The sequence below is a fragment of the Rattus norvegicus genome, chromosome 6 (assembly GCF_021556685.1).
Source record: "Rattus norvegicus strain SHRSP/BbbUtx chromosome 6, alternate assembly SHRSP_T2T, whole genome shotgun sequence".
NCBI classification, from domain to species: Eukaryota; Metazoa; Chordata; class Mammalia; order Rodentia; family Muridae; genus Rattus; species Rattus norvegicus.
Genome location: NC_141539.1, coordinates 127,850,058 through 127,873,573, shown reverse-complemented (window position 1 = coordinate 127,873,573; position 23,516 = coordinate 127,850,058). Strand labels below are relative to the sequence as shown.

The 23,516-nt window shown below is 51.3% G+C and overlaps 1 protein-coding gene and 1 long non-coding RNA gene across 7 annotated transcripts in view; one reads left to right on the top strand and one right to left on the bottom strand.

The window, feature by feature from the left end:
- The window catches only part of Itpk1 (inositol-tetrakisphosphate 1-kinase), a 133,344-nt gene that overhangs the window by 36,951 nt on the left and 72,877 nt on the right, over nucleotides 1-23,516 (top strand). Inside the window, exon 1 of one of the 5 annotated variants that reach the window (XM_087554339.1) lies at nucleotides 21,800-22,010. In XM_087554339.1, the coding sequence (XP_087410465.1) occupies nucleotides 21,990-22,010 (21 nt within the window). In that variant the 5' untranslated portion in view covers nucleotides 21,800-21,989. 5 annotated transcript variants of the gene reach the window in all.
- Nucleotides 8,561-12,281, bottom strand: LOC102548189 (uncharacterized). 2 transcript variants are annotated; one of them, XR_015623319.1, is made up of 4 exons: nucleotides 11,910-12,011; nucleotides 10,452-10,540; nucleotides 10,167-10,238; nucleotides 9,478-9,792 (listed from the first exon to the last, which is right to left on the bottom strand). It is a non-coding gene; the product is annotated as an uncharacterized LOC102548189 (long non-coding RNA). The 2 variants fall into 2 exon arrangements; XR_015623318.1 differs by lacking the exon at nucleotides 10,452-10,540 and having other exon boundaries at nucleotides 8,561-9,792; nucleotides 11,910-12,281.

Here is a 23,516-nt window from a genome sequence, read left to right as displayed (position 1 = left end):
CAGCACTGAACAGCTGCTTCCTAGGATGCCTTGTAGTCACCACCTCCAGCACATTGCCCTCTGTGTAATGACCTTGACTGAGCACGTGTCTTGTGCTCTGGTGTAAATATCCACACACATTTATTTTTGTCCTTATATATAGTCCAGTTATGTTTATAAGGTTGTCACTTGTGTTATAAACCAGGAAACAGAAAAGGCAAGTCGTTACCTAAAGTTGCTTGGTCGGGGAGAGGGGAAGGTGGAGGAGAAGTCATGGAAGGCAGGCAGTAAGGTTCCAGAAGGCTGGTTCATTGTTACTATTAAAGCTTTCTATTATGGGAAAACCACGCAACATTCCAAAGTTGGGAGAGTGGGATCTCAGGTTTCCTCCCTGAAGCTCGTGTCTCCACATATGGCCAGCCTTGCTTCAGGGACACCTCGCTCCCGCTGGGGTCTCAGCATTCTTTCTTGTCACCTGTAAATGTTTCTGAACGATAGTGACTAAGACTTGCTCTTCACCTCTGGGCCGTCAGTTCGGGAAGGGGTGGGGCTGCCCTGCCTCCAGGAAGAAGGTAGAGGATGATGTCTTGCACCGGCCCCTGGAGTGGCAGTCAGAGACTTGGTGGGGCCGCTGGGTCCTGAACACTTGTTTGCTCAATAGTGGCGAGAGTTGGCCCCAGCAAGTGTGCAGGCAGCCTCGCTCGTAAGCCGTTCTCTTTGGTAGATAATGCTTCATTATCGCCCCCATTTTACAGATGAGCAGAGAATCCTACAGCAAGAAGGCCATGGCATTCAGACCTAGTACATTGTCTTTACGCTCCGCCCCCTTTTAAGACAGTAGTAGTGATAATTATATAAGTATATACTGGTACAGAATTATATTCTTTAGTCTAGGCTGGTCTCAGACTTGCTGTGAAGCACAGGGTGAACTTTTTTTTTTTTTTTTTTGTTCTTTTTTTTCGGAGCTGGGGACCGAACCCAGGGCCTTGCGCTTCCTAGGCAAGCGCTCTAACCACTGAGCTAAATCCCAAACCCCAAATTTTTACTTTCAATGTATTATGTGTGGTTTGTGTATGTGTGTGTATGAATGCGGTGTGAGTGTGCCAGGGAGAGCCTGTAGAGGCCACAGCCCAACTCTCCGAGGTTGATTCACTCTTACGTCATTGTGGGATCATCAGGTTTGAGCATAAGCAACTCTTACCACTGAGCTGTCTCACCAGTTCCTCAGTTAATTAATTTATTGTACTACATTTACTTGGAGGGAGAGAGGAAGAGAGAGAGAGGCGCGCGCGCACACACACACACACACACACACACACACACACACGCAGAATGAAAGACGGACTCAGAAAGCCATTATGCACACACACACACGCATCCATGTGTAAAACAGGGTCCTAAGTGACTGAGGCTAGCTTTGATCGTAAGTGGACATTGCTGCTCTGTCCCTCTGCACTTGGCTTTGTGTTTGCTAATTCAGCCTTTCCCGCACTCGTATGGGCTGGCTGACTTAGTGTGTCTTCCAGTTGTCACCTGATCTTCATACTCCACTGCTGGCTTTGCGTTTTTGAAAACCAGTGCTTTCCCGTGGTCCCCTTTCCCGGAGGCATTGAGGTCCCTTTCCTGCACTGGTCCCTTCCACCGCGCTACCACTTACATGTTCTTTCTCATGCAAACCCCATGTTGTCACCGTTGGCCCCTGCGACGCTGTGTGTCGACTGATGGACCCCTTCCTGAAATTGATCAGTGGAACCCTTGTGGTTGATGTTTGCTCTAGGGAACCCAGTTCCAGCCTCAACCAAGTGTGCCTTTACAGCACACTGAGCAGAGCCCCGGTGTCCCTTAGTATCCTGGAGACATGCCCTGTTCCCTGACATTCTATTCCTGCAGCTGGCCACGTCCCCCCTCTCTTCCATCTGGTGAGTATGAATTGTCTCTCAGTGTCACAGGCACCAGCTCCAAGGCCTTGCATGCTCTCCCGTCCCAGGAGTCTTCCCTGAGCCCTCGCCTTGCAGCATCCGAGCTCTCATCTCAGGGTGTCATCAGGCTAGAGCCTTTCCCTGCCCTTCTGTGTAAGTTCTCCAGGGGCGTGGGTTGCATCTCGTTCTTCTGGGGGCTCTGGCTGCCCACCGTACATTTAGCATATAGAAGCGTCTTGCACAGAACTCTTGGGGAGTCAGCAGAAAATAATTTAATGTTACGGAGATATGCGAACTGGAGACGCCCTCCATTGTCTCGTTTCCTCAAAGCAGCCACCATTTCCTTCTGCTTTGCTTGTACTTCCACTAGCTCGTCTCTTTTTTCCCTTCTCTCTTTGGTTCTGCAATGCCCCGTTTATGCCTTTCAGTGATTTTATTTAAAATTGAGGTGTTCAGATCTACCATCTGGGCCATGGGGAAAGCAACTTGAGTTCTGGAGATAGTGGGCATGTGTCTATGTGCCGTGGGAAATCCGTGGCCTGTACTTGGTGAGTGTGTAGCCTGGGGTTGGGGAAGCTTGCTGTTGTTTTCCTGGTCAGATGTGGATGTATCATCCGGCATCGTTTTCAGAGGTCCGTCCCTTGGGAGACTGTTTCCAGGAATGTCTGTGGTTGCCAGAATCCAGGGATGCTTAAGTCCCTTATAAAGAGTATGTAGTGTTTGCATATCGCCAATGCACTCTGGCCAGCTCTTGCTACTTATCATACCCAGTACAGTATACACATTATGTAGGAAGTAAGGAATAAGAACAGATACATTCTGTATGTGGTAAGCATGCTTTCAAATAATGTTGATCTGAAGTTGGTTGAATCGTGGATGCAGAGCCTGCCAAGCACAGAGAGCCAAGTGCATTTGTGAACTGGAAGTAATTTTATTTCTTTAAGTTAAAAAAAGTGTGTGTGTGTGTGTGTGTGTGTGTGTGTGTGTGTGTGTGTGTGTGTACATGTGTGTGTGTGTACACCATGTGTGCGCAGTGCCCATAGAGGCCTGAAGAGGGCGTAGAATCCCCTGGACCTGGGGTTACAGATGGTTGTGAACCACCATGTGGATGCTGGGAACTGAACTCAGGTCCCCTGCAACAGCAGCCAGTGGTCCTAACCACTGAACCATCTCATGTCTTTACTTTTGTGAAGCTCTAACTTGTGAGGTGAATTGGCATCTAACTGTACTCAGGAGGGGGTGCCTGAGCTTTTCTGGTCTAGAACGACTAGGTTTCCAGCGCTCTTGCCTGTTTTACTTTTCACTTTCTCCTCCTCCCGAGGAAACTCTAGTAAATACAGTGATGATAGGGCAGGGGCAAAAGAACACCTCTGCTGTGGGTGCACATCAGGGCAGTGATGTGAGCTGAACCTCCTGGCAGCCGGTGCGTGTGGGAAAGTGAGATTAGCTGCCATGGTGAAAGTCCCCAGGAGGGAGAACAAAAGCCAGGGAGAGGGCTGGGTGTGCCAGGCTGGGTGTGTCGACACATGCCTGTAATCCCAGGAGTCAGGTGGTGGAAGGAAGCAGGAAGATTGCAAAGTCCAGGCCAGCATGGACGGCGTAGGAAGAACACCAAAGCAGAACGAAACGTAACACCCAAAATGAAAACGATCGAGGCTTCAGTACACTGAGGGACCACGGCCGTGCTACAGAGAGGAGGTTCTCACCGGTGTGACAAGAGAAGACATACTAGAAGCAGGAGACCGTGGCCTCCTCCACTGTGGTTCCCTTGTGCAAGGCTATTGCACCTTAGGGCCAAGGCTCTTCCTGGTCCTAGCCGCACTCTCCTGCTGGGTCTGGCCAGCTTCAATTCTCCGACATCCTGCACCCCTGAAGCTTTACTAGGGGACTGGTGGGATTTGAATCCATCTGTCAATAGGGGACTAAGAATGCCAGTGGCCCAAAGAAAACATGGCGTGTTTGTCTCCCACATCAAAGATGCCAGGTGTAGACGGCACAGGGCACACCGCTGTCTGTCACATTCTACCCTCTCTGCTGGCCTTGTGGCTCCGTGTTGTCGGGACTAACAGCTATATTTGTTCTCTTTCTGAGCAGCGGAGGCAGTGTGGGAACAGACCCCACATGGCGCCCCAGTCTGTTCTCCCTTGGTGGCCTTCCTAGAAATCCCTTGTGATACTGCTTCTGACCATGCCTGGGTTAGAACTGAGCCGCATCTGGTGTCAACAGGCAAGGAGTGTGATGTTTTCATTGAGCACATTGTCACCCCGGATGACCTCGGGGTTCTGTTACTGAGAAGGGCGGGGAGGTGGGGAATGGGTGTTGGGTTTTAGTTGGTGAGCCTCCAGAAGATGAAGCCCTGCCGGGGCTCTCACATAAAGCCAGGCAGCTTATGTCCCTGAGTCTCCATCTCCTTCTCCGTAAAATGGCAGTATCGATCGACTCAGCCTCACCGGTTCTAAGTGTAGAGTAGAGACAATGCAGGTAAGGTGAGCGCAGAGCTCGGTATGTGTACCGTCTTGGAAACAGTGGTTTAGTACCGTTCTCAAGTGCTGATGTAGTTGTTGTCACTGACCTGCAGAAGATGATAATGAGTCATGGTACAGCGCGCTCTCCGTATGAGGTATCCCCATACCGGACTCTCCTGCCAGGTACACATTCTCAGAGTAGGGATGCGCAGGGGTGACTTCTCCATAGTGGCCCTGGCTTTTGGTCCCTTCTCTCCTGTTTGTGTGGATGCTGTGTGGCCTGCAGCACCCTTTGAGACTGGAATGGGTTTTCCTCAGGGGTACGTTGATGGGCAGAGGCCAGTTCAATTCTCTCTCTCGCTGGTTCTTCCATTGTCAAGCAATGATGGGGCGGGGAGATATGGACTCTGGCCCTAGCCTTGGAAGCCTGTAAGCCTTACCGACATACCGTTGATGGTTGTCCCAGGGGTCCCAGGGAATCACAAGTCTAGTCTCTTTAACAACAGGGTTGCAGACCTCGAGCTGTAGCTTGGCTGTGCTTTTCTCTCCCCATTTTGCCCAGCCTCTGACTCGAGACTCCCTTGGGAACCCTCCTTCTCCACAGATCCCGGATGCTGTGTACAGGCAGCAGGCCGGGACAGCCTTTCTGGACCCAGACGCTCGAGGGACTTGAGCTCTTGCCCCCCCCCCCCCTCCCAGCCTGCTCTCTAGCTTCACTGTCTGCATCTTACAAGTCTTGAGTTTTGTAGAACAGCCATAGAGCATGCCCTATAAGGCGATGCCGGCTTGCTGGGGCCCAGCCAGCAGCTGTGTCCCAGAAACTTGGTGTTGTGGGGCTTAGTCACACTCTAGAAGCTTCCCTGGGAAGCTCTGCTGATCCAGTGGAAATGAGGTGCAGGGCCTGGGCAGGGAAAATCTGTCCAGGCTGCGGAGAGACATATGGGAGAAGGAGACCACGTCGGAGTCTGGGAGCTAGGGCATACCTGTGTAGGGCTGCCGGAATGCCTTTGTCATTGGGCTGGGCCTCCATGACCAGCCCTGTAGCAATAGAGATCCACTGTTTGCGCTTTCCCTTGCTGGCTTGTTTTGATATTGTCTACTTTTAGGCAAGACTTGGCTGCCCATGTGGAGCCAGCTTTACCGTCTACTGTCCAGTAAATTGCAGCAAAGATGGGTTTGGGTTCCTGAGGCCTGGACTCCACACGCCATCAGTTAGGATTCAGCTGTAGTTCCAGCCATACCCTTTCATAGCTGTACAGTTCTGGGCAAGTGGGTACAACCTTTCTGGGGCCCATTGATCAGATGGTGGCAAGGCCAAAGCTTGAGATGACATGAGGACAGGTGGGAGACCCTTATGCAGCTTAGCTCCAGTGCCAGGAGGCGCTCAGGAGGCCAGGCAGGGCTGTACTGGGCAAGGACTTTGTAGACCCTCATCGTCTACCAGAATAATTCTGGTCTTATGAAGCCCACCCTTGACTAATAGGGAATTTTGGCCTTGATTGTGCTTCTCTCATCTCAGGTGGGAAAAGGGTACGGTTTTCTGGTAGGGAGGAGGTCTTTTGGTTTGCTGTCTTCTCCCCAAGATCAGTAGGAGCCAAGTTAGCCTCTGGGTCTGAGCTGAGGGCCCAGGAGTAGGGCAGAATTAGAGCCTGGCATGATGGACGGTGTTGGTGCCTACAGTGACTGAGCTTGATAGGCTAGTGACCAGGGCTGCCTCTCAGCCCAGGCAGCAGGGCCTGGAAGAGCAACGTCTGAGGCTGTTTGCCTCAGGGCCTATCGCACAGGCCGTTGTTACTTTGCTACCCGCAACCTCAGTGTCTTCTCTTCCCACTGGGGATGGGGATTCCTGCCCTTCCATATTCTAGGGGAAAGACAAGCTAAGGGTCTCCTCCAGCTGGACCGCTAGTGACCTCCTTTACTTCTGTGATAGCACAAAGCTGCTATAGGACCAGGGCCCCTTCTGGAGTTGTCTCTCTGTCCTTGTGATTTTCTGACCTTCTAGAGGGCTTCTTTAAATGGCCTTCTAGAAGATCCAGAGCCTCCTTTGTAACCTATAGGAGAAGCAAAATATGTTTCTTCATACTCGGGGCATGCATGTGGTCCCTTTTTACTGTGATAGTAAACAGAGATAGACTGTTCATTGCTGTATTTTAAACAACTTATGGTGCAAATCATGGCACCTAGCTGCCATGAGTGGATGCTGTCCCTGGTTTCTCCTTTGTTGCTGTTGTAAATATTATTGCCATGAGTGTCCAGCTCTCGTGTTGTAGGGGCAGGGCTATGATGATTACTGTGCTCTCCATAAATATGAATAATATTTATTGGTTTGTAGCTTTTCAAACCAACTTTTTACAAAGTTCCTAGGGGAAATGGCCTGGGTACCTGGGGGAATTGAACACTGCATTGGGTTTGTCCTTCTAGGCCCAGCACATTGTTGTCACGTGTGCTACAGGGATGTATGTGACATTTGCTTTTCCCTCATGGTGTCTCTCACAGTTGAATTCCGTCTGACCCCTGGGGTTGCCAGGTTGCAAGCTGAGGAGTGAACCAGTGATGGGTAGTTGGCCCCCTACAATCCTTTTGTTCCTAGATTCCTCCCAGGACTCCCTGCCAGGTCCTTTGCTGTCCTGTAAGGACAGAGATGACCAAGCCTCTGACTTACTCTTCACCAGAGACTTTGGGACATGGATGGCCATAGGATTGCATTACAGAGCTGGGAAGAAGGGTAGTTCCTTTCTGGTCCATGTCTCTGTGGCTGAGCAGGTCTCTTTGCCAGAACCATGTGGCACCTGCTGGCAAATCTGTCCCACCCACAATCAGGTGGTCCCTTAAGAGATTAGGCATCAGTCTATTGAACCTCAGGTCATGATCCCTTTTCTCCATCAAGGACCTTATGCACCAAACCTAGATGAGAATTGGGCATGTGGCACCTACCACAAGAGAAAGCATCAGGCCAAGGCTGTTGGCTCCCTGCTTGAGCCACAGCCTATCCAGTGCCTTTGCAGTGTGGGCTGCCCTTTGGTTTCCTCTCTGTAAAGAGGATTGTGCAGTGTCTCTTGGGTCCCATCTTTGATGTGCCTTTCCAGAGTCTCTGACTCTTCAGAAAGCAGGAGTGGGAGATATCCCCACAGAACCATCCATCCCTGTCTCCCCTCAGCCTTTCATCTCGATGCTGTGTGTACTCATACCGCAGAATCCTGGGATCTGAGCCCCTCCGCCTGTGTGTGGTGAATGAATGAGAATTTCCTTGATCTGCTTGAGGCTCTCCCCTGTGCACACGGGAGCATTGGAATCGGGCTGACCTGCAGCTTTGCCTCTTGCCTCTGACCTTGATGGGCTTTGCGACCCTGGGTCATTCACCACGTGACACCGATTGATTGAGTTCGTGCACACTTGAGTTCCTCGTCCTCGCCTTTCTGTGGCCCAGGTGGCTTTTGGAAGGACCAGGCATGGAGCTGCAGAGGAGAAGCAGGCATGTGTGCTCCGCAGAGTGCTCTTGGTGTGGAGGGCCACGAGGCACTCCCCGCCAGGCCCGCTTTTAGCCTCACCTCCTCATGCTCCAAAAATCCTTGTACGCGGTTTATTTAGCTTTAAGTGGGGCAGATTCTGAAACGGGTTGTTTATTGTCCAAGTCGAAATTTTAATTTCTCATAAATTCCCCCACGAATTGCCGTAGTGCGTTTTTATTTATTGAATCTGTCAGGGTTGTTTGTAGTGCTGAAGCCTGGGCTCCCCGTGTTTGTGGCCCGTTGCCACAGCGACACTGGGGTCTGAGGCGCTGAAGCAGAGGCCTTGCTTGCTCTCACATGGTGTAGAAGGTTCTGGATTGAGCTCTGGGCGGAAAGTGTCGCTGTGGCCAGCCTTGGCTGGAGTGAGTGAATTGTTTAAGATGCCGTGTGATAGTATTTTAACTCTGACCCTCTTGTCTGTCCCCCCCTCCCCTCCCCCCGGTTGGGTGCTTTGACTGTCAGCTTGGTCTGTCCCCTAGGTTCTTGCCGAAGCAGTGTGGTTTAGAACCAACACGTGTGCGGTCAGTTCACCAGTGAAGAACCAGGGACCTGGCGGCTGTAACCTAGGGACCTTCTCAGTATGGGCACAGCGAAGCCCATACCTGCCACACAGCCAAGGACGACCCCAGGCCTTGCCTTGTCACTCTGTGTTCTGTCGTTGCCATATACTATAGTCATTCTTCGTTCTTGTCTGCCAGGATTGGTCTTTGCCTTCAGTCCAGTCCCAGTGTGTGCTCGCACTGCCCTCCCTGCCTTCTCTCTGTAGGAGCTTTGGAACAGGCAACCCCAGAGGTACCAATGCTACTCACCAGAGCCCACGAGGCCTGAGTTCCTCTCCAAGCAGAGTCTCCGTCTCTACCTTCCTCACTGCACCTCCCCTAAGTGGGTGCTATACCAATTTCCTGGTGCTCCACCACTAATTAGACTTGTCCCAAGAGCCACTGTGATCTCTGATTCTTGTGTCTGCAAGCGTGACTGGGGGCCCTCAGCTTCAACAGAGGCCTCACTGACAGCCGGGGGGTCCTGAGAGCAGAGCCCTCTGCTTGTGTGCACAAGTGAGGGCAGGAGTTCTCTGGCTAGCCAGAGGTGCATCTGTTCTAGGTCAAGCTGTATCCAGGGAACACAGCACAGCACCCTGTCTTTGTGGAGCATGCATGACTTACAGGGCAAGAGTCTGAAACAGTAATGAATGCATGTGATATATAGGGCTGGGGGGTGGAGGGGAGCCCAGCAGGGTAAGAGTCTGACTGGGGTTTAGGAGAGTGGCTTGGTCACTCTGACCCTGTGATTCTGCCTCCAGGGAAAGACTTGCTTATGTCAATCAGAGGAGTGTAGGAGATGCATCTGTGAGGGTGAACTGTCTGCTGCCATAGCTGAGTCTCACAGAATCTAATGGAGGACCTAAGCTAGTGAGTGTACTCAGTGTACCTTCTATGTAGGCGAAGGTCGAGGCCTTCAGATCTGTGCTTTGGAGGTGAGAGGCAGGCCAGAAATGGACCACCGTGGGGAGAGGGCGCTGCATGGGAACACAAGGTACCTGCAAATATTTGTGTCTCAGTCTTGGTCCTGGGTGTCCACTTACATACACGCTTTCTTTTTTCCTCCTTCCTTTAAAAGACACACTTTATTTCCTTGTGGTACTGGGGATTGAACCCAGAGGCCTGTTCTTATCACATGTGTATACTTCAGTAAAAGGCTTATAGAGAATCAAGGCAAGGCAACCCTTGGAGACAGCGTGCTGTTTTCTGTTGTTTGTACTGGTGGGTTATCTGAAACGATGGTTGTCGAACAGTCTTGTTTGTACTGGTGGTTCTCACACAGCCGGCACCATCAGAACACGGGTGCCTCCTTCCTGAGGCTGCTTGCTGGGAAGGCCCCTCCCCTCCTCAAGATTCAGCCACAAGGCATCCTTCTTGCTCTCTGCAGACGGGAAGGGAAAGTCTTAGTCAGGAGGGGCAGCCTGTATTCCAGCCTGGTGCCTGCTTTGGAGCAAATGGACAGTATTTACAGGATGAAGGGATCTGGGTTCCAGTTACTTCTGCCCCTTTGGGGAGGGTAGGCCCTGTTTCGTGGTGGGTAATACAATTCCCTCTTGTATCAGTATCAGTCCGGCCTCCAGTTCAACCTGGATCGGGCAGGAGCTGAGGCGGTCAGTTAGATGATGCTTCACTCCATCCAGCAGACGCTGCCTCTCATCCCTGTCAGGCACTCTGAATACATAACCTGCGTGTTCTTTGTTATCCTGGGCCTGACTGAATCCCAGTTAAGCTCAAAGGTCATGATGTTTTTTTTACCTGTTGTCTCTGAAGCCCGATTGTCCTGTCCACACTCCAGATGTCATCCCAGGGTTCACACACCAGAATTACCTGGAAGATTACTTTTACTTACTTACTTCTTTTCCTTCCTTCCTTCCTTCCTTCCTTCCTTCCTTCCTTCCTTCCTTCCTTCCTTCCAAGACAAGATCTTTTGTAGCCAAAGCTAGCCCTTTGATTTACTTGTTAAGCCAAGGATGACTTGAATTTCTAACTCTCCTGTTTCTGCCTCCCAGGTTCGGGGATTATAGACGTGTACTACCACACCTGTTTTACATAGTGTTGGGGATTGAACACAGGACTTCATGGATGATTGGTGATAGACTATCTGCAGAGCTATATCTGCAACCTTTGACCTGGGGGATTTTTAAAGAACAGATTAAATAAAATAGCAGCATTTAGAGAGAACATAGTACATCATGCAATTGCTATCCATAACCCCTGACGCGTACATCCCCCATTACCAGAATCTTCCCGGAGTAGTGCAGTTGCAGTCAGTGGACAAACCTTCTTGGACACATCATTGTCATTCAGAGTCCACAGTTGGCCTTAGTGTCCACTCCTGGTGCTGTGCAGTGGGCATGGGAGGACTATAATGACGCACGGCGGCCATCTTAGTGTCCCACAGAGGACTTCTTCAGTCCTGAGAATCCTCCATGCCTGCTTCTCTCCAAGAACATTTAAAGGAGCACAGGGCGGAGGGGTGGGCACCAGTAGAGTACCTCTCTGTGGAATGCACCCCGACATTGTTGTACCCTAAAGTTCCCAGTAGGTTCTAACGGCTGTGCAGCTGAAGGGAGGGCATAGACTACAGCTGTGGTTCTAACTAAGCTGAGTGTGGTTCTGAAGGCTCAGAGCACACGTTTCACATGGTGGCCATCCCCTTTCCCCCCCAGTCTCTGCACCGGCACGGAAGAGTGAGGGCTCAGAGTGTGGGTCTCTGTCTACTCCCAGGTAAGGGTGCTGCATATCTGAGCAGCCCTGCCTCAGGACAGATTTGAGCAGCAGTGGGGAAGGACGGGCTCACTTTCTGCTTGTTTCCTTCCACATCGCCTCCCAAGTTCTCAGGCCTGCTGTCTGGAAGCTGAGCCTTTGCCCAGCCTGCATTGCTTTTAGTAGGGGACCAAGCCAGCAGTGTTTCCTGTGTCACCAGTCCTGGGAAACTTACTTTGGGGGGAGGGTTGTGGCAGGGCAGACTGAGTCAGGAGGTCAGGTGAGACTTGGGGTGTGCCTCAGCCCACTGAGTCTCCCTCAGGCCATCTCTAGGCTTACTAGGGACCCCTGTCACCCCCACCTGGACAGATAGAACTTCTTTTTTCTTTTTTTTTTCGGAGCCGGGGACCGAACCCAGGGCCTTGTGCTTGCTAGGCAAGCGCTCTACCACTGAGCTAAATCCCCAACCCCCAGATAGAACTTCTAATCAGGATAGGTCCTCCTGATTAGGGGTGGAAACCAGGAATTCACGAGACCTGGACCTTTCAGTGTCTGGGGTCTGGCAGTCCCATGAGAGCAGCAGCCTGTCCCTCTGCCCAGCCTGTGAGGGTGCCTGGCATCAGTCACAAAAGGCCTTGAATAAATGCCCAGTCGGCTCCTGGGAGTCCAGCAATAAAATCAATGTAAATATAGCTAACATTTGAGAGTGCTTTATAAAGCACTTGAAAAAAAAATCCCTCCTATAAACCCAAATCCGGTCCCACAAGCACCAAGGACAGTAGGCTGTCCTACCTTGTGGCTGTGGATACTGAAGTTCAGAAAGATTCACCTGATTACAGAGGTGGTGACGGCAGAGTGGAACTGGCACCCAGGACTCTTGTTGCCTTCTGCCTCAGGACTCGGCTGCCTCTTGGGTGGCATCCTCCTGCCAGGATGCAGGCTCCGCCCACGTTTGTTCTGGCTACAGAAGGCTGAGGGGGCTGGTGCTCTCTCGCCTGGGATGTGGTAGAATTTCTTGTGACACAGTTCTTGAAGTGGGTGGTGGTGGTTCTCGACACCTCTCTGTACAGAGACCCATGGAAGTGTGTACCCGTGTGGGCGGTGGCGGGGACCGGGGAACTGCTCTGCTTTGCAGCCGGTCAAGAAGCTGGGGAGTTTGTAGGCCTGAGTGCTCTCTAAGTTCATTGATGAGGGGACCGAGAGGGGATAGTGTGGATCCTGGAGGAGGCACCCATTCTTGGGGTGTCCTGACCCCTTATAACAGACAGCTCTTGGTCTGTCTGTGGTCTGGAGTCTCCATGCCGGGTTTTCTGTCAAGAAAGACTTGCGGTCAGAAACCAAGGGGTCCTGTGGTGTAGAGGTAGGGTCCTAGGATAAAAGGCTTCTTTCCCTGTGTGTGTAAACTGCTGGGAGCCTACTTGGTGTCATACCCCAGGGGGCAATGTCAGTGGTGTGACTGGCTCACTGCCCAGTAGCGCGGAGATACACAGACTGGCCCACCGGCTTCCGCCGGGCACTTCCACTTTGGTGAGGAGACCAGAATGTTTTGGGTGAAATTGGAGTCTCTGTCAGCACCTTCTGGACACTTTGATCAAAGCGTTTTGACTTCTCCCATATGGGTCCTCTTGAGGGGGCTTCCTCTCATGTCCTCTATGCTAAGCATCTCTCAGCATTCTTCATTTGACCCCATCTTTCTCTGAGTGGTGGAGCTCAGCCAGCCACACCGTGACTTGCCACCTTTCTGACTGCATGAGGGAACTAAGAAGCCGACAGGAGGGAGCCCCAGGGAGGCCTTCAGAGTGTGCTTGAATGCATTCAGAGGCCAGCATCACCATGCCTTGTCACCCTTCGGTCACCCTTCAGTGCTGGCTCAGTCTCCGAACCTCTCCTATATTATGGAATTGCTCATCTTGGGGCTCTCGGAGACTCCTTTGGAATGTGTGGTGTGTTGCTTAATTGCTGTCGTGTGTGGCATCACTGGCAATGCCTACAAGACATTGGTACTTCACTGCGCTTGCAGGAGAGAAAGCTGCTACCCAGCCCCCGCTCTGCAGGGTTGTGGTGGAGAAGAGAGCCACCTCAGATCTCTCGTAAGATGTACAGCCCCGAGCCCCGCCTCTGCCTTACGGGCATAGGCAGTAAGACAGTATAACCACTGAGCTTTCTTTAAAGCACTCTAGCCCGAAGCCCATCCTCCTCTGCAAACTCTCTACCAGCCCTGGCTTGCTTCTATTTAAGGCAGGGAGCATGCTTCCTCCGGCCTGCTGCCCTGGCTTTTGCTTTGTCCAAGGAAAGCATTCCTCACAGAGACCATATGGGGCTGGGTGAGGCAGCTGCGAGCTGCCTTCTGGGGAGGGGGTTCAGCCACCGCTCCCCGCAAGCTTCTCATATTGGGGACACCTGCTGGGTTTGGAGGTACCTGAGCCCAACCAGTCCAGGAACATACTGTCTCTATTTGCATGCCGCACGGAACCCACCTCAGTACCAGTACACCACCCTCTGTAGACCCAGGCACAGAGCATCCAACTCTCCTGCCTCCTGGCTGCTGGTGCTTCCTGAGTCGGCCCTGTAGCACTCTCTGCAAGTCTTGTGGGCTCCTGGCACTCACCACAGTACCTAGCAGAGGACCTGGCACAGAAGAAGCATTGGGAAACGATTCTTGTGAACTTGTTTACTTTACCCTAGGGCCAACTTAGAAGCTACAGAATGATTTTTTTTTTTTAATATTTCAAGGGACTAGTGGACTCTTGACTCTTTTTTGTTTGTTTGCTTGCTTGCTCTTTGGGTGGGGATGATTGAACCCAGGACCTTCCATGCACATGCTAAGCAAATGCTCTGAGCTACACCTCAAATCCTTTTGTAAAAATTGGAGGCAAGCTCTCATTAAGTTACTCTGTAGCTTGGGCAGGCCTCGAACTCATGACCCTCCTCAGTGTCCTGCGCAGCTGGGATGTCCAAACCTGGCGATCCTCTTGTTCTTCTCTGTAGACTTAGCTTCCCAGCCTGCCTTCCGTCTCACCGTCCCCTTTGGGCAGCTTTGGATTGGCTTTCCATGCAGACAGTCCCCCTTGCACCAAGTGGTCTGTTTCACCTACTTCTCACTAATGAGGTAGCAGGAAAAAGAGCATCTACTGTCTCACAGAAAACACGGCTCCTTGGCCACATCCCCTTCTCCTTTCCAGGTACCTTCAGCTTTCCAGTAGGGAGCTGTGGCAGTCAGCCATTTTCTGACCAAGAAGTGGACCATGTCATAGAAAACATGGCAGCATGGGAACTTGAAAAAAAAAAACCCTCAGTTTTCACTGATATCAAGCTGTTGAAGCACCTGAGATCCGTACCTCCAGGACTTTGCTTTATGACGGGAGCTGGTTTGGGTCTTCATTTAAACCCAAGCACCTCTTTACTTTACCATTCTGAGCTTGGAGGAACCTTTTTTTTTTTTTTTTTTTGCTATAAGAAAATTCCATCTGGCCATGGTGATGATGCACACATTTAATCCCAGCAGTTAGGAGGCAGGGGCTGGCGGATCTCTGAGTTCAAGGACAGCCACGGCTATGCAGAGAAAGTGTCATTAGGATGAAGACTAGCTATCGATCACTGAAGCAGAACTTTGAAGGGTGAAGTTGCTGGTCATAGAGAACTTGGCACTTAGGATCTCAGTGCTAGTGTGGATAGTTCAGGTCCTTTGGGGGATGACTGCTGGGTGTCAGTCTCTTTTAGACATGCTTTAGAGGCAAATTATGCCGGTGCACGAGAAGTGTAAAGGTCTTGGAGAGGCCATCGGACACTCCTATCTTGAACATAGGTAGAAAGGGAAAGGGAGCTTCAGTCAACAGCTGAAGGTCTAGAGAAGGTCTAGAGACAGGGCGGAGGGGTTTCAGGTCATTGAAGACGCATTGGGAATATTTCTTCAGGCTCTCTGAGAAAATTATTTTGGGTAAGCCCTTGCCAACTCAGGAGAAGGTGGCTGCCAGCACTGTATCCCCTTGGCTTATCAGCTTCCCTGAGCCAGGACTCGGCTTGAGGCTCGAGGCTGGCTGGGGTGGTTGGCCCTGATTGATCTGACAGGTCCTGTAACTTTCAGCTGAGGCTGAAAAGAACTGAAGCTTATTCTCAGCTCCTGAGGCCGGGAGTTTGAAGTCAGTGTGTTGACAGGACCAGACTGCCCCCAGAACCTCCTAGAGTAGTTCCTTCTCCTCCTCCAACTGCAAAGGGAGGGGTGCCATGGTTTCCTGGCCTAGTCTCTGCCTCTCTGTCTTCCCATAGCCATCTTTTGTGTGTAGGTCTATTTTGAGAGAGGGAGAGAGAAAAGTGAAGAGAAGAGAAGAGGCCCTTAGGAATGCTGGCTACCTCCTTTTGAGGGGTGGCCTGTATAGCTGGTTAGTTAGTTAAAAGTAGCTGGCAGGGAGCCTCCCCAGAGCTGGGATTATAAACACATACCCCCTCCTCTCTCTCCCCCTCCCTCCCTCCCTCTTTTAATTTTCACATGCATTCTGGGGATCCAACTCAGGTCCTGGGCCCCCAAAGCAAATGTTTTCCCCCCCGAGCTGTCTCTCCAGCCCTGATTTTTCCTTTTCTGAGGAGACCTAGATTAGCATGACTTCTACGACCTGCGTTACCTCAACTTGATATTTGCAAGTTCCTGTTTCCAAATACAGTCACGTATTCAGCTGCCGGAGGTGAGGACTTTAGCTTGTCTTGCCGGGGGACACTATTCAACCCATGTGTCAGTTACTAGTCCATGCAATGTGATATTCTCATTGGTCAAGCCTGTATCTCGTATCTATACCTTTAAATTGGGGAGGAAGACCCTCCGAGGGAACTTCATGGCCACAGGCCTCAGCTTCAAGGCTATTAGAAGCAGCAGGGAGGGGTCACCAGCATGGGGGGGGTGTTGTGGGGGGGAGAGGGCTTGAGTGATCTTTCTTGTGATCAGCCCATTCTTCTGCCCTGGAATAGTCCACTCCCCCAATTCTATCCTTTGACTTGGAAAAGGGCACTTAGGTAGGAGACAGAAGAAGAAAGCCAGCCCAACGCAGTAGAAGCCTCTCATGCCACCCCCAACCCTGCCCTGTCCTCACTGGCTGAGGCCTGGACCGAGGCCAGCCTTGGTGCTGTGTGCGTCCGTGTACACCTTGCACCTTATGAGTGCTCTCTTGAAGAGCGCTGTTGCGGTAGAGCCCGGGTAGGTGATGTCATCAGAGAGCTGGAAACTGACGGGCACTCCATTGACAGTCTTATTTATTGATGTGGTCTCCATCTACCTCGGAAGGCAGTGAAGATGCCACGAGGCAGGTGTATAGGTGACGGAGCTGGTGGAAAAAAAATCCCAGTTCCCAGGTTCTCCCTTTCCAGTTGGGCACTCTTTTGGTGATACATTTGGCTGTTGGGTTTTATTTCTTCCTACCTAACCCACTATGGAAGGTCCTGGGTGGGGCACCAGAGCTCTTGTTCAAGCCTGAGAAATGACCTGGGCTCTGCACCCTTACCACTTCCTGTATGCTGGCCTTATCACCTTTGCTACAAGGACATGGCTCACAATTTCCTTTTATTTAGAGCTCATGGGGTGCCATGTGGGAGAAGAAGCTGCAGCCAGGCCTGCCCCACGCAGAGCCTGGTGCTACCATTGGGCCCCAGAGTTAGTGTTATTTTCCATGCCTGTTCCTTCCCTACAAACAGGAAATGGGACAGCCCCCAGCCTGTGCAGGGGTTGGGATGTCCCTGGGTCGATGTCCTGCAGGCTGCTTTATGAGTACCTCAGAGCCTGAGCACAGGCCACAAGAGTGTTCAGGCCTGAGCTAATGATTGCTCCGAGGGGGTGGACCCCCTCCAGTGGAAGGGCTGGTGGCCGAGAGCTCTTTGTATGCACTGTGGAGAGCCTGGGGCCGGGTACCCCGCTGTGTGCTGTGTCCTGGTCACCCAGGGGAGTGAGCTGCTTTAGAACATTTTCAAGAGGAAAGGTAATTTGTCGGTGCTTACCCAAGGTGGACTGGCTTTTTTGCCCAAAGTGGAGACTAGATTCTGAAGTTAGTTCTGAAACAACCACAAAACATCTGAACTAGAGAGTATAAGTCCTCCATTTAGCTCTGGTCCTGTGACCCAGTTCACTGACTGCACACAGGCAGACACCCTGGTGTTCTCGTGGTTTGAGCGTTATGGTGCCCACTCTCCACCTCTCTGCGCCCTGTGTTCTAGTCATTGGTTGCAGAGCCCTGTGGGAGCACCATAGGGAGCTCAGGCCTTCTTGTCCTCAGCAGAGCCCTTTGGGGACCTCAAGGGAGCTGAATTAAAAGGCCTCACTGACTTGGCCCTCTGGCCTTCCAGGCTGGCCGGTGGGTCCAGCACTCAGTGGGACTGAGCGCAGAGAGGGACCTGGTCCCTGCTTATCCTTCAGTTCTGTACTATCTTTGTGTGACTAGCTAGGCCATGATGCCTGGCAGGCTACTGCTGGACTTGGAATGTAAGCTTAGGCAAAGGTTCTAGGCATGGGCTGTGAATTTAGGGCTGTTAAAATTAGGTAGATCTCACCAGGGTGGGTCTAATGCTCCTGCCCTGGATCTGGGGCTGGATCTGGGGCTGGTTTCATGCTCAGCAAGACTCTCTTCTGGTTGGACTGAGGCCAGAGGCCACGCCCCTCTTCATACTCTACAGAGCTGGCGTTCCTTGGGCCAGCTCCTCCCCTCCTCTTCCTCCTTTCTTTTTCCTCCAGGATCTGTGGCCCCGACATGGTAGTGCTTAGTCATTTAATACTGTGAATGACCCCAGGTGGCTCTGAGTCCTGTGTTTGCAGGGCCCTGTGACTCCAGCCCCAGAATCTGTCCGGCAGCTGTCAGTCCTTCTGCAGTCACTTCGTTGGCCAGGGTTGTGAGTTAAGTTTTCACACTGGCTTTCTTGGTAATTACCAGCCTTACTTAGTCACTGTCCTCTTCCCTTTGGCTGGGCCTCAGCTTCCCTTTCTGTGCAGAAGGGGTTGGACTCTGTTACAGACCGGTGACTCAGACGGAGCCAGGCCTTTGCCCCACCAAATGTTTTACGTTTTTCTTTAAATTCACTGTCAACATGTACACCAATCGTTCTGTTCTTGTGCTGGCCAGCCTCATGGCCATGTCTGCTGTGACCATTTCAGGTTGATGCTCTCCGGGTCTTCTGAGGCGCCCCTGCAGCCTCTGGCTCTGACGTCCAGAGTGTCGAGGCAGCAGAAGGGAGAAGTGAGAGCTGATTGCTCCCCAGAGCTGAGGACCTGGGTTTGATAGAGGAGGCTTTTTATTTGTCCCAACCTTGGGTGTGGGAAGGAGTATGGGTTAGCAGACTTGGTGGCTAGAGATATCTAAGGAACAAAGCTTCAACCAGGATGGTAACAAGGTGCATGCAGGGGTCAGAGAGAGAAAGAAGAACTAACAAGCAGTCTAACTTGGAGAGTGTTCCCTGCAGGGCTCAGTCATGATACCACCCTCTGTTGTTGGGGGTCAAGAGACGCTGTGGCTTACGGTGCCCCCTGGAATTTCTGTACTCTTCTGTGACTTGGGCCTCACTTCAGCAGCCCTGCAGCCCTGTGGTTCATTGGTCACAGATGGCAGATTTCCATTGAGCCCTAGATGGGACTTACCACCTACCGCTTAGTTGAGGCTGCCCAGTTGTGGGCACATAGTTCTTCTGGTGCCCTCTGTTCATCTGAGAGAGGGCATTTTGTACCCGGATATCATTGCCCGTGTGCCAGATGTGTGTGGATTTCCTATTGGAAGTCGCCCCTAAATGAAAAAGTGGTCGGTGGGGCGACTGTGGGTGTTGGGAGTTTTAGAGTGGTCAGAAGAGTAAGCATGAACCCTTTCTGTGCATACCAGGGTAGATTTGCAGGCTGGCACCCTGATCATGTGATCCACTGAGCTCCTGTTTCTCGCCTTTGTGTCTTAACTCATGTAGGTTGATTTCTATATGCAGGTGAGGGCTGGCACAAGTTAGGTCAAGGCCATGTTTGGACAATAAAAAAATAAAATGGGGACAAAGCTTTTATAAGGCAGGAGAGAAGGGGAAGGAGAATCAAGATGGAGATGGGGAAGGATGACCTGGATCTGGGTGGTCTTGAATTGCCAAGGTAGTTGGGATGGGTTTCTGTAGGCAAACTTACCTTATTTAGGTGGGCGGTTTATATCTTTATCACTTGGTTGTGAGTTTATTGTGTGAATTGAGAATTTAACATCTAAATCTGATTGTTGAGTCTTGATTTTGCCAGGTAGCTGTAACCAGAGAGTTCGAGGCTAGTAGAGAGCCGCAAGGAGAGATACTAACCAGAGATAAATCATGGATAGTTCCATATGGCCCCATGGGTGCTGGATCTAACTCTAGGGACCGGCGTGGTACCTTGCCATGCTGGTATGGCCCCTGGACCACCTGGGTCAGAGAGTACTTGGGGTCAGCGTGGAGTCACTGAGATAAAAGTACCTTGCAGTGCCATGTGGCCCTATGGGTGCGGGCACCAGAGCAGGTCAAGAGGGAACCATTTTTTAATAATTACTGCAACAAACTCACCTGTGGCCTACTTGGCCATCCTAGGTCAATGTTTAAGCTGATGCCAAGGTGTGTCAAAGGTTCTCAAAGTGTAGGCTTTGGTGGGAAGCTAGCCATGGCTGCCTGAGAGTTTGCTTTTGAAGTGAAATCTGAGAGAGGATTTAAGTTCTGTTCCTCGGGGTGGGGGGAGGGAGGTGGTGGGGGGGGACCCTGCTCTGCCCAACCAGCTCCCTCTGTTCCGAGTTCCCTGTCCAATCTGGATCTCCCACAAACTGCAGGCTTGGCAGCCCCAATGGGAGATGGAGATGGCCGGCACAGGCCTGAGTGTGGATCTTTGCCTCTGTGCTGTCAGGACCCAGCTCATCTTGTTTCTGTTCCCAGCCTTGTCTCTTGTCCCATCCAGGGTGTGTGTTTGAGTAAATGGTGGGACTGCACACTCTATCTTTTTGGCAAATGACTCTGTGGCAAGGGCACCTCAGGGGACCTGAAAATGAACGTCCCTGTGGTATCAGGTCATCCAGGCAAGAGGACCTGTGCTTGTTACTAGCCACAGATGAACAGTGACTGGCTGATCACTGGGAATAGCAGAGTAGAAAGGTGTCTTTTTTTGTTGTTGTTGTTGTTGTTGTTGTTGTTGTTGTTGTTGCCTGTGTTTGAAGCTTGGGTTGTTACTGTGAAATCCAGGACATGTATTTGCATTCTTAGGGGGAAAGGACTAACTAGCCCTGTTGCATTGGGTGTTATAAAGAGAGAGACATTTTTGTTTTGTTTTTCATTCATTCATTCATTCATTCATTCATTCATTCATTTGAGACAGGGTTTTGTTTTTGTTTTTTTGTGAGGCCCTGACTGTCCTAAAACTCACTCTGTAGATCAGGCTGGCCTCGAACTCATAGATTTGCCTACCTCTGCCTCCCAAGTGCTGGGATTAAAGGTGCGCACTACCATGCCCAGCGCATGAGAGGAACAGATTAAATCCATGGAGGTTCAGCGTCATAACCTTCGGCACTTCGTGGGGTGGGTGACATCACTTCTCATTTGTAGGCACCATAGCATTCAGTGCAATGGGGGACACAGACACAGTGAGATGAGAGTCTTGCTTCCTGGAGATTAAGGTTAGAGGACATTGTCAAGGACTATAGTAGAGGTGCACTGTATTTTGGGGGTTCCTAGCATCTGACTCCTCCCAGTTTACACGCAAGGATTCTCTTCTGTATTCTAGATTTTTTTCCCCCTCTAGCCTTAGAGGCCAGACCCAAAGGACCTTGTTTTCAGTGGGTTCTTCGGGACACTTGTCATGGTATCTCTACAGCACGGGAAACTTGTAGGTGAAGAATGGTGGACACTGTGGTTGGATTTGGGCAGGGCGTTGGGCCTCACTAGCTGCTGCTGGGAATAATTTTACGTACCCTTGGGCCCTGCTGGCTTCTGTTGAAGTGCCTGGTTTCTGAGCAGGCCTCTTCTGGCTCCCTGCTTTTCCTGAGCTGCACAGTAGCGTTCAAGTGAGGCCCCTTGTTACTCAGGCCAGCCTGGTGAGCTCTGTTGCTTACACCCTAGATGCTGACCCCCTAGGATTTAGAATAACACTTGCTGTGCACAGGGAACCCGGTCCAGAGAGAAGGGATGCCTTCAAACCAGCAGGGAAGATCATGGAAGGGTTTGGGAAGGAGAGAAGGGGGATTTTGTAGCACAAGGACTCAGAGCCCCAGGGGGGTTATGGAAGAGGCTGGATCCTGTTTATTGTGGTGAGAGAACACGGCCTTTGTGCATACAGAGGACTGCTCCTTTCATGGTCTTCATTTGTTCACAGAAGTTATGGAGTAGGGTCAGACCCCCTCACATCCGAGCTTGCTAGCTCCAGCCTGGCCCTGGCTCAGTAGCTTCTTTGAATCTCATTCCTCACAGTGAATGCAAATGACACTGTAGTGACAAGCCTGGGCTCCCCTAAGCCCTGGGTCAGGCCCTGTGTACCTGTGTAGCTTGGGACAGGCAGCATGAGGTGGGGTGCCTATCTCATCTCACCTACAGTGTAGTCTGTGTAGTGGGCCTCAGTTTCCTCTCATATTTGTGGATGTGTGGTTTTGGGAAGTTAGTAAATTTCTTCCCAGGCCAGCCAGCCAGTAGCCACCTCCAGGGCTGTTTTTAGTTTTCCTGGCTCCCAGGCCTGGCTGGTTCCCACCACTTCATAGGCCTGACCAGAGGGTGACGGTCACAGAGAGTGAGCGTGGCAGTGATCCAGGGTAGGCACAGAGCCACTTCCTGCTCAGGGAGTGCCAAGCAGCTTCCGGCTTCCCAGAGTGCTGGGGGCATTGAAATGGCCCTCAGAGAGGCAGAAGGCAGCAAGCAGGCGAGAACTAGAGGAACCTCATGCTGAAGCCGGAGAGGCAGGTGTGTGGGTGGTGTAGATGCTGGTATTCGGGGGAACTTGGTGTCTTTGTGAGACGGCTGGGCAGGAATGGTGGAGAAGCTGTGTACTCAGGCTAACCTTGAACTCGCTCCGTAGACCTGGTGGGCAAATAACTGTTTGTCTTTCCTGTCGAGTCCTGTGTTGCCTTTGTACCTCCAGAGAGCCGTGGGCCCCCAGACCCTACTTTGACAGGGAAAAGCAACTTTGCTTCATGAAACCAGTCTGAGCTCCGTGTCTCCCAACATGTATCCTCTAAGTCCCCAGTCTTCCAATCTATGAAATGGGTACGAATCCTGTGTTGTATTTTTCTCTGGGTAATGAAGATCGCAATTTTAAAAACCAAGGCAGTTCAGCCCCAAAGGAAATCAGCATCGCTGGGATTCATAAATATACCTATGGTCTGAGTGGGAGGAACAGCCTAACCACTTCTAGACCTTCTTTCTCTGGTGACAAAAGGGGACAGTGTGGGAGGGTAAGGTTGGGGGACGACTCTCCTGGACACAACCATGAGCAAAGAGCAAGGTGTGAAGGCAGAGCTGGGGGGGGGCACTAGACTTTGGCACCCAGAACCTTGGCTTCATTGGGTAAGAGAGGGAAAGTCTGTGGTGTTAACCATGGTGGCATACTGTGACACTGGGGTAAGGTGAGGGTGTCAGAGAATTCTCTAAAACTCAGGGGACGTCTTCCTTAGGATGCCACCTCAGTTCAGGTGAGAATAAAAGGCAGGAAATAGCCCATAACTTTTAGGAAGAATTCTCAGGGGGCCTTATTTTCTGCTGTGCTCTGGAGGGAGACGCCCCTTCCCCCTGAGCCTGATCCTTTGTGGAAAGTGCTTTTTCAGTCTTAAACTTACTCCACTCTCTTTTCCCCTCTAACAAGGGCATATGGGTGTAATTTCCTTTTCCTGTGTTATTATAATTGTACAGTTGGAAGCAGCCAAATGTTAAATGGTGGGAATTGGTTCAATAAATGACATTGTATTGACCTTTTGCTGGTAGCGCTTTAGAAGATACAAAGTATCTTAGGAACATGTTCCTCACAGCCTGTTATCTAGAAGTGGCATCCAAACCTGTTTCCCCTTGGGAGGGGGGGGTTAAAGGAGTTGGAAGGATGTATAACAAGATGTTACCAAAGGTCTCAGAAATCGATCGTTTGGCATAGGTAAGTGGGGGTTTTATACCCCTTACAGCAGCTGTAAATTGGATTGAGGAGGAGGAAAAGCATTTTGTAACATGCATTTCCTTACAGTGGCATGGGACTCTGCCAAGCAACCCAGGAGAAACCTCAGGTCTGAGCCCTAGGCCTGCAGAGGAAGTGGCACCTGAGTCCTTTCTGGCTTCAGCCCCCAGATCTGCCCTTAACTGGGAGCTGGGTTTGAATCTCAGCCCAGCCCTGTGCATTGAGTTCCAGCTTGGCCTTCAGTTCCTTGAGGGCACAAGGGACTGGCTGACTCACAGATGACTGTCCAAGTGGGCACAGAGGGTATT